This window comes from Oryctolagus cuniculus, chromosome 14, assembly GCF_051225735.1.
Source record: "Oryctolagus cuniculus isolate XC-2025 breed Fujian yellow rabbit chromosome 14, ASM5122573v1, whole genome shotgun sequence".
Taxonomy (NCBI): Eukaryota; Metazoa; Chordata; class Mammalia; order Lagomorpha; family Leporidae; genus Oryctolagus; species Oryctolagus cuniculus.
The window spans coordinates 63,929,400-63,944,731 of record NC_142880.1 but is presented as its reverse complement, the minus strand read 5'-3'; the positions used below and the strand labels follow the sequence as shown (position 1 = coordinate 63,944,731).

At 49.9% G+C, this 15,332-nt stretch overlaps 1 protein-coding gene across 2 annotated transcripts in view; it reads right to left on the bottom strand.

Moving 5' to 3' along the window:
- Positions 1–15,332, bottom strand: part of EGFLAM (EGF like, fibronectin type III and laminin G domains) — a 193,700-nt gene that overhangs the window by 48,031 nt on the left and 130,337 nt on the right. For both annotated transcript variants that reach the window (XM_051853511.3, XM_051853512.3), the window contains 4 exons: positions 5,595–5,710; positions 4,695–5,013; positions 3,627–3,727; positions 2,418–2,518 (listed from right to left, as the gene is read on the bottom strand). In XM_051853511.3, the coding sequence (XP_051709471.3) occupies positions 2,418–2,518; positions 3,627–3,727; positions 4,695–5,013; positions 5,595–5,710 (637 nt within the window). The remainder of the gene's footprint in view (positions 1–2,417; positions 2,519–3,626; positions 3,728–4,694; positions 5,014–5,594; positions 5,711–15,332) is intronic.

Genomic DNA, 15,332 nt, shown 5'->3' with positions numbered 1-15,332 from the left:
AGGGGGAGCGATATAATGGTGCCGTGACTCGGATAGGAAACCTAGGACGGATATGAAACTTAGGAGGGAAGAAACGGGAAGAAGTGGAAAATACCGGAGAGAGAGACTAGCAAAGAGCCTAGGGGAAAGCCGGATGAGAAAGGTGCCGGCAGAAGCTATTGAAAGCCTAGGCATAGACTCGGATACGGACTGTGGGAAAGAAGTTAGGATTGAAAGCGAAAGTGAAAGCTTTCATAGACTCAGATGCGGACTATGGTGGGGAAGCTAGGAGATTGAAAGCGAAAGTGAAACCTGGAGGAGGCTTGGACTCGGATACGGACTGTGGGGAGAAGCCAGGAGAAATGAGAGGAATATTGTGGGAAGAAAACTTAAGGAAACATACCGGGTAGAGAAAAATGTTAGGGAGGATGAAGCCGCGAGTGCAGGCCAAGGCGGAGACATAAGCCACCTTGGAATTCTTCAAGTCACCCCGGGGAGCAAGAGGCGAAGATCTGGAACCAGAGGCAGAGACGTGGGCCGCCAGGATTCGCCAGGTTAGTCCGGGGAACTTGGACTGAATGCCGGTGGTGGCGGAAACATTCGCGGAAGCCGCCGCGTGCAGAGAGAGCACGGGGCGTGAATAAATAGGGAACGCGGGGCTGGCGCGAGGCTGTGGTTCAGACGCGAAAGGGTTAAGCGTGGAGACCGCGGAGCGCGCGAAGCCGAGCCGCGCAAAGCCGGGAAGCTGCGCAGATGAGAGAGGCGCGCGGGCTGAAGCGGCGCAGAGCCGGGAACCCGCCGGCGGGGCGAGGCGCCAGGAAGCCGCGCAGAGCTGTGAAGCCGCCGCGGGGCGGGCGCCGGCGGGGCGAGGCGCCGGAAAGCCGCAGGGATAAGAGAAACAGAAGTTTGGAAGTGGAGTGAGAGAAATGGGAATGTTGGCAGACAGAAGTAAAATGGGAGAAATAGGAATGCCCGGAGATAGAGAAATAGAGAAATAAAAAGGCCTCCCTACAACACTGCAATGTGAGAGCTTGGATTCGGTCTGCCTAATCAAGTGAGGCGATGAGCACCTGCGGGCAGCTAGCAGCTTATGCGCCGCAGGTCACCGAAGACAGGCACGAATTAACATCAGTAAGGCTTCCCCACAATACAACAATATTAAGCTTGGATTCGGTCTGCCTGATTAAGGCGGTAAGCGCCAGCAAGCAGCTCGACCAGAGTATGAGCTGCAGGTCACCGAAGATAGGCACGAACCAACACTAATAAGTCTCCCCCACAATAAGGCAATGAGAAGGCTTGGATTCGGTTTGCCTGATAGGTCTTGTAAGTCCCCTGCAGGCAGAGCAGAGCATGCGCTGCAGGGCACCGAACACAGGCACGCATCAGCGCCTAAAAACCTCCTCACAACATGGCGAAGAGAGGACCCGGATTCGGTTTTCCTGATTGATAGGACTTGTAAGAGCCTGTGGCAACTCTAGCAAGTAGAGCAGAGTGTGTGCCGCGGGACACCGAAGACAGGCGCGTATCAACGCCAAAAATAAAAAGAAAGGGGGATCTGTGGGGAGCAATCCGGACTAGACTAAGTTACTCGAATTAAGACTTATTCTATGCATCTGCTCTCCTGTGGGGAGCAACCCGGACTAGACTGAGTTACTGGAATTAAGACTTATTCTATGCATCTGCTCTCCCACAATATGGCGCTGGGAGAGAAGAAAGAGGCTTCTACACAGCTGCCTCCAGTTCAGCCAATAGACTGTGGGACTTGCTCCTGATTGGAGGAGAGCAGCGTGCTCGGCGTGTGGGCAGCCGAGTTGGGATTGGCAGAGGAGGACTATGAAGGAGGAGAGAGACGGCATGCACCAGGAACATCTAAGGGAACATCTATGGGGAACATCTAAGGGAACACCTGTGCAGCCCCCAAGAAGAGCCGGCCGGCGGTGTGCCGCTCCCCTGCGGAAGTGGGGAATGTGGCCAGGGGGAACTGCCCTTCCACGGAGGTGGAAGGGATAGTAGCCAACCCGGGAAGAACCAGCAGCAAACCTGGGGAGGGCCGAGCAGACGAAAGAACAGCGCAGGGTCCTGTGTCGTTCCTCCACGAAGAGGGGGAGCGACACTCTCCCCTGCTCCCTCTCCCCCTCCCACCCCCAACTCGGCCTTTCAAATCAATCAATCAATCTTTAAAAAACAAACAAACAAACAAACAAAAAACCAGAAGAAGACCCGGTGGTTGTTGACTCAATGGGTGGTTCCAAAGTTCCCAAACTCAAGTTCCGGAGTTTCCTGATGACGCTGATTGGCCAGTTACTTTGTAAAGTGGCCCAGGCTCATCTTCTCTTCCCACTGGAACCCATCCTGTACAGATCTTAGTCACATAATAGAAATGTAAGCATACTGCAGGACAGGGCAAACAAGTGCACGGCCCTCTAGGCAGCAGTTACCTGAACTGGAGGGAGCGTCGGACGATGGCCAGGGACATGAAATCGCCCCTCCCGTGTTCGCTCTCCCCGCAGTAGAGCAGTAAGCCATCTTCCGCCTCTGCCTGTCAGTGGAGAAACAGAAGCCCCACAGCAGTGAGCCCCTCCTCCTCCTCCAGAAAGCCCCATCGGGAAACCCCGTGAATACCAAACTTGGGCATCTCCTTGGCGACCCTATTTACCAAAGGGCAGGCAGGTGGACTCCAATTAATTCCCAGGTACCCAGCCCAGTTCCTTTTCATTAAATGAACGGCTGCGATGGAAACTGTGTGTGAGGACTGGCAATGTGGGGAGAGGAAGGTGGCACTCGCTCTGACCTGCTCTTTATGTGGCTGTGTGGACCCAGCTGCAGAGCTGTGGGAAGACCATATGTGCTCAGAACCATGGTCACATGGCTTGCCGGCTCGCCAGCGTCAAATTCTGTGCTCACAAAGAACATTCCTTCTTTTCCATTATTCTTTTACCTGCACCTTTCTCCCTGTGGGGAGGCATGCAAATTTGCTCCTCCGCATTTTATCAGAACAGGATGGTAAAAAGTACCCAGCTGATAGCCCCTTGCTCGCTGTCTCAGCAGGGATAGATCATCTCTTGGGCACTCAACACCGTGGGACTCCACAGTGTGGGAACCATTAGGACCCCAAGGGGGGCTCATTTCCAGACCTCCCAACATGTTTGTTTCTTTGGAGCTGCTCTGTGAGCTGAAGTCCTGGGTTGAATTCTGATCTGCAGCTGCTTCCAGTCAGGGTATCCACTGGGCTCTCACCATAGGCCAAGGTTGTGTACAGCACAGCCACTGTATGCATTCAGTTAGGGCCATTCTGAAGAAGGCAGAGATGGGGCTCCTTTAAAGGGGTTTGGGAATGCAGGATATATTCTGTCTTCTGAAATCCTGGCATGGGACGAGTCCCTGTTACATCCGACATCCTCACTGGGCAGCTTTGGGCCAACCGCTTTCCTGGCTCAGAGACAGACCGAACGCACCCTCCTGCTGCACCCTTGAGGATGAGAAAGTGCCCATCATTCCTGCTGCCTGTGGGCCGCTGGAGGAGCAGGCTCTGGGTCGCATGCACCCTGGGCCGCTCCCCCCAGCATTTTCTCTCCCTTTGCCCCTCCCACTTGTTGGAGTAGGTATGCAGACTTCCGATCAGTAATCAAACAGCTCGTCCCTCTTACCCTAAACTCAAGAGTAATCTGAAATGCCTGATAGGAGTTCTTCAGAGGCTCGAAAGTGATGTAGGAGTGGCCAAAAAACTGAGGGTACTGTATAGCAACATCTGGAAAGAAAAAAAGACGACACGGAAAATGCTGTTGCCTCGTTTCTTCAAAAGCAAAAAGCAATGTCCACCATTGCCTGGAGGGTACCTGGGGAAACTCCTGCTCAAATTAGCTGGCTGTTCTCTCTGGCTACTTGTTACACTGACTGCTCTCCTTCTTGGGGAGCTGGAGCTTCTGAAACACTTAGAAAGAAACTGCATTGCTGGAGACTGCACCTGCTTCCCTGAGAAGCAGTCTGCCACTTCCAGACCCCCGTCACCACTTTCCAGCAATGGATGTGTGTCATGGAAGTTGGCTCAAGTGTTGTTCTCCCAAACCCGCACACACATGCTATGGCTACAGTTTCAGAAGAGATGGGTGCACAGAAAAGCCCACCTCCCCAGGGTGTGTAGGGATGATTGCTCCAAAAGGACTACATGTTGGACAGCCATAGCAATAGGGCTGCTGGGGGCGGGGTTGTGGTGCAGCAGATTAAACAGCCACCTGCTATGCTGGCATCCCATTTAAGCAGCAGTTGGAGTCCTGGCTGCTCCACTTCCATTCCTGCTCCCTGCTAATGTGCCTGAGAAAACAGAGGAAGATGGTCCAAATGCTTGGGCCCCTGCCACCCACCTGGGAGACCCAGATGGAGCTCCTGGCTCCTGGTTTCACCTTGGCCTAATCCCAGGCATGGTAGCCATTTGGGGAGTGAACCAACTATGGAAGCACTCTCTCTCTTTCTCTCGCTCTCTCTCTCTCTGAAAATGCCTCTCGAATAGAAAGCATCCTTAGAAAAAGAATTACGGCTTCTATCGAATTATAAGCAATGGAAGCTACCTCCCAGTTTTCAGAGCCAACTTCATGACAAACATGAAGAAGGTGATTATCTTACAGAGCAAATAGGAACCAGATGTAGACTACAAACCGCCCTCTGGCTCCAGGCCTGGCCAACCCCCGACCCCTTCTTCCCGGTCCCCAAGTACCTACCTTCCGAGCAGCTGTCGCCACCTTTCCCCAGGTTGCAGTGGCACCGCGAACCCCCCCACGTGTAGTCATTGACACAGAAGCTGTCGGCAGAGCACAGGGTTTCATCACAAGACGCGTCAAAGAGCCTGGGCATCGTGGCCATGCCATTCTTCCCCTTCCGCTCTTCTGGAGTGGGCTGGGGGGCCACCTCGGGCGTGGGGAGCGAGGCTGAGGTAGGGGGGACGAGCCTGGGAACGGCCTTGGGGTTAGGCAAGGACGTCATCTTCTTTTCCACCATGAGTTTCTTCTTCCCTCCTTGGGTCGCAGGAAGTGGTTTAACCTGAAGCCAGAGAGGGAAAAGTGGCCAGGAGGAACACAGCATGGTAATGAGGGCTTTCTTTGTGGCTGCTGCCTGATATTGGAAAACACAGGCACTGTTGCTATTTCCAAAAACCCCGAGTGTGGAGGGAGCAAATGGCACTGACGTGTGCTCGGAGACTTTGAGGGCCAGAGATGTTTAGTAGCTTGCCCCGTACTCTGAAAGGCAATGGTAGCACTGATGCTATAGGATTTCCTCTCACTGCAACTAATCACAGACGCGGTACTTTGTCGAGGGGTTGTTCGTGTCTGAGTGATACCTGGTTGTGTAAGATTTCACTTGGCGGGAAATCTAGATATGGTTTCACCAGGCTGTGAAGTCTGCCAGCAGGGCCTGTCCACCTGTCCATGGAACATCAGCGTGGTGACTACTTCTCTAACGTCCCTACTGCTAGCTGGTGATCACATGGGGGCCTCGTTGTTGGAGGAAACAAGGAAGTGTTAAAAGCAAATGGGCTAGTTTAAGTTTTAAGCAAAGTGTTCACAGTCCATTGGCTAAATTGCCTTGTTTGGCAAGAAAACAAAAGCACAGATAATTGTTACCTCCTCAAAGGAAATATCCAAATCTAAGTCATCTTCAAATCCGTCATCGTCATCACTGATTCCCATGTCGGTGACGTAATGGGGTCCATAGTGGCCACTGCCTGCTTCCTCGGTGCCTTCCCAAAGAAAAGTAGCACAGCTTTGATCAACATTCGCCTTCGCTCCGTCTTCTATCCTAACTCAGCCATAGGCACAGCTGTGCCTTATGGATCAGCAGGTACAGGAAACATACAAGGAATTCAACACAAAAGAGGAAGCATCCATGACCAAAAACCATGAGAAATGTTTCCTCTAGCCAGAAATCAGGGAACTATGCCAATTAAACCCAGAGAGAGCTATCAGTTTACACTGCAGGCTGGCAAAAACGGGAGGCAGGCAATACAAAAACACCAACAAGGAGGGGATCAGCGGGGACTCAGCTGCAGACGTTAGAGGCATGATCTGATCCTTGAAAATATTTAACTAGGTAGAAAATGGTTCTGGCTTTTGACCCAGAAACTCCACTTGGACTCACAAAACCTAGAGAAACCCTTGTGCATGTGTTCCCAGAGGCATGTGCAAAACCAGTTCGTTAGCAACAGAATTTGCCATAGTAAAAATTAAAAAAATGCCCCAAACACTTGCTTGCTATTTACAAGAATAACCCACAACCCAAATGTCCATCAACCCATAATGGGTAAGTGAATTACAGCTCGTCTATGGAATGCAGAACTATACAGCAGGGGAAATGGAATGAGCCATGTGATGCATCATATGGCTCAATCTCACATGACTTCATGCAAAAAAAGCCAACTTTCAACAGATCACCTCCAGTTTGACACCACTTGGGAAAAAAACAACAGACGGCAAAGCATCATGTATTATTTAGGGATCCATAGGCATGTGATTTAAGCTCTCACAGAAAGCAAGGCAAGGACAATCACAAAAATATCTAGTGGAGGCTGGAAGACGGATGTGAATGGAGCATGATGGGCAGGGGCCTCAGATAGTAACATTGTAATATTCTATAAGGTAACTGCTGCCTGTGTGGATGTTTTGCATTTTATTTATATATGTATATATAATGTACTATGTATAAGAGCACGTGATATATGTGTTTTTACTATATACTTCATTTAAAGTTTTTGGAACAAACAAAGGAGATTATAATAAACAGTCCTACATCCTACAGAGGCCCCATGTCGTATGCTGAGGCCAATGATTTCTATGGTTCTTGGCAGGACAACGGGGTCTTTCAGAGCCAGACAGCAGGCTGCAAAAAACCCTAGTGGATAAGACAAGGCATTTTCCTTAGATTTTCTTTTTTATCTAATTGAGGTGGTGGAGAGGGAGAACATGCAAGAGTGCCTGCTCCCCTCCTCCACTGGTTCACCTCCCAGAAACACGCTGGAGACAAGAACCTAGTCCAGGTCTCCCGTGTGGCTGGCAGGAACTCATTCCTGAAGCTATCATCACTGCCTCCCAGGGTCTGCACTATCAGGAATCCAGGAGCAGGTGCAGGAACAGGAGCCGGAGCCCAGAACTGAACCCAGATACCCTGAGGTGACGTGGGGGCCGGGTGTCTTAACTGCTAGGCTAATAGTTGTCATCCACAAAACCCAGTGATCGGGCTGGCGCCACGGCTCAATGGGCTAATCCTCTGCCTGTGGCGCCGGCACACCAGATTCTAGTCCCAGTTGGGGCGCTGGATTCTGTCCCGGTTGCTCCTCTTCCAGGCCAGCTCTCTGCTGTGGCCAGGGAGTGCAGTGGAGGATGGCCCAAGTGCTTGGGCCCTGCACCCCATGGGAGACCAGGAGAAGCACCTGGCTCCTGGCTTTGGATCAGCACGGTGTGCCAGCCGTAGCGGCCATTGGGGGGTGAACCCATGGAAAAAGGAAGACCTTTCTCTCTGTCTCTCTCTCACTTTCCTCTCTGTCAAAAAAAAAATTTTTTTTAAAAAAACAAAACAGTGACCTGCAAGAGCCCTGACTCACGCTCCACACAGGCAACAGCACAGCAGGTGGTGGCCTTGCAACAGGCCACTCCATGTGGGCACAGCGACCGGCCCTACACAGAGCACGCCTGGCCCCAGCTGGTAGGGCACACACAACACTGGCAGCAGAGGCTCCCAGAGGCTGCTGGTGCCCACCAGCTCTTACACATCCATTGCTTGGACCACTGATGAAAAAAAAAAAAAGATGACACTTAAGTCAGAGATTGTCTTTAAAGGCGATCAGCTCTCCAATAAGCTAACCAGAACATCTTTCTCACAACACCAAAATCACCTCCTCATCTTCACCCATTCTGGACACTAAGAAAATGTACAGAATCAGGGTGTCTTAGAAACCACAGATATTTATTTCCCACAATGCTGGAAGCTGGGAAATGCAAGACCAAGGAGCCAGCCAACTCGGTATCTGGTGATGTCTTGTTACAGAGGACAGCTTCCGTGTGTCCGCCCATGGAGAAGACACACACGGCTCCCTCGGCCCCTTCTGTAAGAGCACTGATCCCATTCATGAGGGCTCCACGTTTGTTACTTAATTACCCCCTCACGGCCCCGCCTCTCCACACCATCACATTCAGCTTAGGATTTCAATGAATGCATTTGGGGAATACTCAGACCACAGCACTTCTCTAGGCCAAATGGCAGGCAAGTTGCAGGGAGTCCTTCCTGTCCTTTCTCCTCTGGGGGAATCCTGGTGTGCAGGTGATTTGGAGACAGTGGGGAATGAGCTGTTCTCTGGGCTCGGGCACATCTTGGCAGAGGTGGGATAGCATAGGGGAGGTGATACTCTCACCTCTTTCGCGTCAATTCCCCACAGTTTAATTTAAAACAGCTCAGCTGACAGTCAGCTGGCATTCAAGCCCGTCACAGCCAGATTTATACTTCAGCATGTGTATATACATGTGTTCTCTCAAGACACCTGCATGCAGCCCAGCTGTGTGCCAGCTGTGTTCATGGAAAAAGCCCTAAGGGACAGCTCCTTCCTCTCCTCTCTCTCCTTCTCCTATCTTTCTCCCTCTCTCTCTTTCTTCCCTTGGTCCTTCCCTCACTCCCTCTCTCTCTTTCCTATTCAGAATTGTCACACTTCAGAGGAAAGCATCCATTTGGCAGTAAAAGAATTACACAGTGTGTACCTAAAGAAAGCTGCTTGTGCCTTCAGCTGGTGGGTCTCTGCTTCCAGGGTGCTTGTAATGCACTCTTGACATTCTTGTACATATTGTCAGCAACGCCCAGATCCTCTTCAACTTCATCGTTATGGTGTGCTATCTAAGTCTAGGCTTCTTTGTCAAGGAGTCAAGGACCTCAGTGACAGCAACACCTCTTCTGCCTCCATCACCATTGTTTATGGAAACCCACTGCCTCTCTCCTAGTTACCTTGTTGCATATAATGCATTTATAAGCTTTTCAACAACCTGCAGTACAAATATGACCTTGTTTGGTAGATAAGTAAACTGAGGTTAAGAGGGGTTAAATAATTTGTTTGAAACCAACGACTTAGTAACTGGCTGAGCTTCACTCAAATCTCAGGTCTGTCTATCAGAGAAAACAACACCATGGAGGTAGAAAGAGACTGGGACTTGAAGAGTTAATGCGCATTGTTCATTTTCAGTGGGTCAGGAACTTTTCATATCTTGCCTCTATCAGTCCTCACAAAATCTTATGAAACTGGCATTATTATCCCCATTTTATCAGGTGGAGATAAAAACTCAGAGAAATTAAATAACTATCTCAAAAGCACAAAGATAATAGATGGTAAGGCTAGAATTTATCCTTGGTCTCTCTTTTGGCTACTTATCAACCAACTCCAAATCATGTTTTCAGCTTTTTTTTTCCCTTTACAAAAGCCACATTATGGTGAAACTGGTTTACCAGCTGAACACAGCTTGTGTTTTCTTACTCATGACCTTGGTCAGTGTTCTCCACGCTACCATCTTACCCCTCCCCCCATCTCCTCACATACATCCTGCCCATCCTGCCCTTTGGCATGAACTCTGCAGCGACAGAGTGGAATGAGCACCGTCAATAGAGCACAATCTGGTGATGACATGGAGGACACCACACTCTCCTGGGAAGAAGACAGCATGGCCAAGGTCAGGCCAGGCCATCCCTCCTTCTTCTGGGATGGGGCTCTCTACCCTTGGATGTGTGCCCCTAACCCTGGGCTCAGAGTGAGCTTCCAGCACTTGATGACATGAACGGATGCTTAGAAGGGTACTTAGATCTTCTGAATTCCCAGCTTTAGAATGCTGCTTTTGTGTTTTCAAATGCAATTATGAACCCTGAGAGGGCAGGGACCACATTTTAGACTTCTTAACATTCCTTCCCTTCCACTATGTAGCTAACATTTCCCATATGCACCAAAGGCCAACTCCTCTCCCAGGCAGAGGAGACACTGCCCACAACACTGAACTATGGTGCAACTCTGGGCCAGGACCATTTAATTGGGGAGGAATCTGGAGAGGAATGCTTACATGGTGGGACTCTGTCCCAAACCTAAGGACAGCCCCACCAGCCCCCTAAACGTCTACCAACCCTGTGCCTTTCCACATCACAGAATTAGAAGTTTGGAACTGAAAGAGATCTTAGGTGCCATCTGTCCAACTTTCTCAGTTTATAAATGTGGAAACAAACCAAAGGTATGTGTCTCATTGGCAGAAGATCCCAAACTACAACCAGATCATACGATCACTAGTTCAGTCCCCAAAATGCTCCATCATGTCTATATATTTTGGCACTAAATATCTAAGATGCTTTAGTCAGAAGAACCTGGAACCCAGAGAAGCTGGGTGTTGGAGTAGAGGTAGCTTCCCTATCTTTATCTTGGAGGGAATTCCTTGGAGAGAAGGACCACAGCTGCATTTTGCTATACGATGTTATCGTGATGAGAAATGGAGATGATTTCTGCAGCCGGCATTATGGTGCAGGGAGTTAAGCTGCCACGTCAGATGCTAGCATCCCACGTTGGAGTGGTTATCCATGTCCCAGCTGCTCTGTTTCCAATCCAGCTTCCTGATGAGGTGCTGGAAAGTTCAGAAGATGGGCCAAGTATTTGGTTCCTGCCATCCATGCGGGAGGCCAGGATGGCTTTATCCATTGAATAACACATGTCTAGCTTTGGTCAACCAGTCCACTTTACAGAGGAATAAACTGAGGCTCTGAGTCCACGTGATTGGCCTGGAGTGACAGCTCATTTATGGTAAAGCTGATCTGGAATTCTGGGCTCCTGTTGATGTACCCTAATACCTTTGTAGCATCTTCCACTGCCTCTCATAACAACTCGGGCTAAAAGTTATTTCCTAACTTTAATATAAGGAAAGACACAAACACAAAGAGAACCAGGCACAGCATGACTCAAAGAAACCTGGAATTAAAGCTCACTGCTCGTTCCCTGACAACTCACCACCTCAGATCTCAAATCCATGGCATGCATCAAGATCTCACCAATGCTTTTTCCAAAGTAAGCACAGAAAGTACAGTCCAAGCCAGTGATAAGAATTCTCCCAGTAGCATGGGGTTATTGTAATTAAAGTGCATAACTTATCTCTTTCTACTTGGCACTTTGTTAATTAGGAAAAAAGAACATTAAAAAGGAGACATTTATTAGAACCTGAATAACCTAGCCACTAACTGAATACAAAACAAGTTCCAGGCTTATTCCACTGCAGGAAAAACCTATAAACAAAATGGAAATTTTTGTTAGTAGACAAAAAGAGGACCTTTATTTTATAAAACCTTGTATGTTTGTTTCACTTAAGGCATCAGGGGTTTCCTATAAATCATGAGTTTCTCTGATATAGCAACAGGAGGTACTTTGAAATATCTCCAGACACAGGATCCAAATGACTGTGCAAGGACACATACGGCTGTGTGACCCTGGGTAAGTCACTTCACCTTTCTGGGTCTCATAGTTTCCAACAAAACAGGGAATGGAATTGGCCTGCTGAAGTGCGAGGTCCTTTCCAGGACTAAGGTTCTCTGAGCCTAGAATTCACACCTGATGTAGAAGGATCTGGCACCACCAAGAAAAATCTGGGAAAGAAACTACAAGATAATGTTACTTACTTGTATAAAAACTGAAACAGTGTAGCATGGAAGTCAGCCATGCTGGGGACTGCAGCTGTGAGTTCCATGTGATAAATCCCCTAGAAGATGTGCATTGCCATCACGTATCAGAATCCATCCTCAATCAAAGGGACCAGGTTGTACATTGAGACCTTTCCCTTAAGAACGCTTAGCAGCATGAGGGTGGTACTCTTAGACCCCATTCCTGAAGCTCCAGGCATGAGAAGAGACTTCCCCTAAGTTTTGTTGGATTCTTACCCTTTCTCTCTGTGTGGTGGAAGAGATGGTGATTCAGCCGCTGGGGGAAGCACTTGGCTCACATTTCTGAGTTGTGAAAAGCTTCGCTATCAATGGAACTGGGGCAAGGAGGGAACTGAGGGCCAGTTCGGTCCCTCATGCCTTCCATCTCCACCTGGACTAGTGCAAGCGGTGAGCTGGGTAGGGTGAGTCCTGTGCATTCCCAGTGTCCCCTCAAGAGCGCCCTCCTGTGGTGGAGAAGGAAGTTTGCTAGCCACCAGGACTTACAGAAAGTCCTGTCTCCTGAGCCAGTGGAAACAGGGATGGTATGTGATCCTTCATCTACTGGCTGGATGGTCTTCCTTGTCGACTGATTCTGAGAGTGGGCAGATGGGAAAAGTTCTGTTCACAGGGTCTCCTGAAAACCCCTAACACCCATCAGAATCAGACTGACGGGAGAGAAAAGTTTCCCTTTGAAGCAACATGGAACCAGGTCATCCCCTTGGTGCGATGGTCAACAACTAGTCAGTTGGATGGAATGATGACAGGTCAGACCTGGGGCCTGAGTCTCCGTGAAGTCTCCCCAAACCTTTGTGACTTGGCTCAATGCTTGTGCCTCACCTGCATCCATTCCTCCTCCCCACCCTGGACCGGTCACCCTGTATCTTCCTTTTAGTTTTTTTCTCGACACCCATGCTTTCTTCTGCCTCAGGCTTTGCACCTGCTGGTCCATATGCTCTGAAATCTCATCTCTCACTGGCCATCCTGTTGTCTCTTAAATTCTTTGATATCCAGGTTCAAACTCACTTTCACAGGTATGTCTTCCTTGTATTCCTGGTAAGGTCAGGTGCCATTCTTGTTTGTTCTCATGTGCTCCTCTTGGACAGCCTGGAGCTTGCAACTATATGTTACCTCTGTGATGATTTCATGAATGTAATGCCCCAACCAGTTGTAAATTTCTTGACGAAAACATGACCTATTTTGGCTTCTATTGTATACCAACACCTGGCTCACTCCTGGCACTCTGTAGGGACTTAAACAAAGTAAGGGGAGTAGAAAGGGTAAACTTTTGGGTAGTTTAGGAATAACACAAGTACATGATAACAGCAGTCACCTGAGTTCTGAACAGCGCAAGTCCAGCCACAAGAGGAAGCATGCAAAGGGTTTAAAAGCTATGAATAACCCTTTCCAGGCTCTTAAGGGAACCATCCTGCAGAGTTCTCTTGGGAAAATGATGGGTACCTAAGAGGCAAATAGTCTGTTGGAATTTCCCTTCCTTCTGTATTTTCTTGGGCTGTGAAGCTGGCTGCAATGGCTGGAACTGCAGCAGCTGGTGCATTCCCAGGGGAAACAGATGGTGCTGGAACAACAAGATTAGATCCATAGCTTGGGAAATACTGCAAGTGTGGCTGTGCTGTGTGGGGAAGTCACAAAGCCCAGCTATGTGCCCGGGGCCACAGCCTTCTGGATCAGTGTGAGTCAGTCCTGGTCAGTAGCAGCCTCTGAGGCACAGGGACCCAGGGTCTGCGGGGATGCTGCAGGCTTTCCTCTGCTTCTCCATCTCCCCCAGACAACTTGCCTGAACCATCTCCTTCCAACCAGAATGCAGGGGTATTGGCTCGATAGTAGCTGGAGAGGGGCCGTCGGGGGAGAGCAGCCCTAAGTACCTGTCATGGGCAGATCTGCTCAGCACACACAACCAACATCCAGAGCCCTTGTCTTCCAGGGCTTCTCTGATTCCTTTGTCTTCCTGCACGTACACACCTAGGAAGCACTGGCAGCACTGAGCCCCCCAGGGGGCTCCTCCTTAGGAGGAACATAAACCAGTCAACCTAGCCAAGCTCCTGTCTTTCTCCACAGGAGGCTCCCTTTCTGAAGATAGTGGGGCTGCAGGGAGTTCAACCGATGGCCAGAAGCCTAGGTGACTTGCACCTGCTGCTCTGGGGCTGTTCATGGAGGGGGATACAGAGGCACAGCTGTCAATGCTCTTCACATACATAGTGGGAGTGGAAGCAGATGGGAGTGGATTGAAGAGCGACTAGGAGGTTATGAAAAATGCGGCCGGCGCGGCGGCTCACTAGGCTAATCCTCCGCCTAGCGGCGCCGGCACACCGGGTTCTAGTCCCGGTTGGGCGCTGGATTCTGTCCCGGTTGCCCCTCTTCCAGGCCAGCCCTCTGCTGTGGCCAGGGAGTGCAGTGGAGGATGGCCCAGGTACTTGGGCCCTGCACCCCACGGGAGACCAGGAAAAGCACCTGGCTCCTGGCTCCTGCCATCGGATCAGCGCGGTGCGCCGGCCGCAGTGCGCCAGCCGCGGCGGGCATTGGAGGGTGAACCAACGGCAAAGGAAGACCTTTCTCTCTGTCTCTCTCTCTCACTGTCCACTCTGCCTGTCAAAAAAAAAAAAAAAATGCAAGCACTGTGAATGTATCACAGTAACTCTGGGTCAAAGGAAAGCAGAAATGGGAAGGTAGGTGGAGGGTTGAGAGGTCAAAGGAAGCTTTTCTGTGAATAGGAAATCTAGCCTTATATGCTAATGGGAATGACCTAGTAGCAAAGATTAGATTGACAGGTGGATTCAGTAAGAGAGAGGAGGTAACTAATACAGAAGTGACATACATAGTCACTCGGCACATAAAGACATTACAGTCAACAGTGGACTGCACAGACCACAGGGGTCCCCTAAGATTACCGCAGGCTGAAACGTTCCAGTGACTCAGTGACACTGTGGCTGCTGCGGTGTTGTAGCCCAGTGCATTGCTCACATGCCATGGTGATGTCGGGGTAGACAAGCCGACCGTGCTGCCAGTCGGGTGCAAGTCCACGCACAGCAGGCACTACCTGATCACGAGAACTGCCACTTACTGGTCTATGCGCTATCCTATCCTTCTTAATCATTGTTTTAGATCAAAATCATTTTACTGTGAAACAGTCCGCTGTGTCACCACAGTAGCACCCGCATGCAGCTTGCACTCCCTGTGTCTTGACTGCACCCAGAGGCCACGGCCACGGCCACGGCGAGTGACTGACCTATGCCATCCAGGTTTGCATGAGTGAATGCTACAAGGTTTGCACAATGCAGCAATCGCCTAGCAGAACCATCCCCCTTGTGACGTGACACGCGACTCTAGCCTGGCCTCCAGTTGGCTCACTACAGGAGAGGGCTCAGGCCACACCCTGCCTTTGGGATCAGTGAGCTAGAACAGGGACACTGACATAGCAGAAAGAGGGGAGATGGGGTCACAATCCGGGGGGTGGGAGACACAGATGTTTCCAACTCTCCATGGATTTTCTGTGCTTATATAAGTGGCTTCATATTTGAGGACCATCCATAGTTCCAATCTCTTTTAAGTATTAAGACGAAAAAATTGTTCAATTCAGACCCACTTAAACCCTCTCATCCTTTCTCACTCCTGTGAGACAAAGAACTAGGAAGAAATACTTATCAACATGA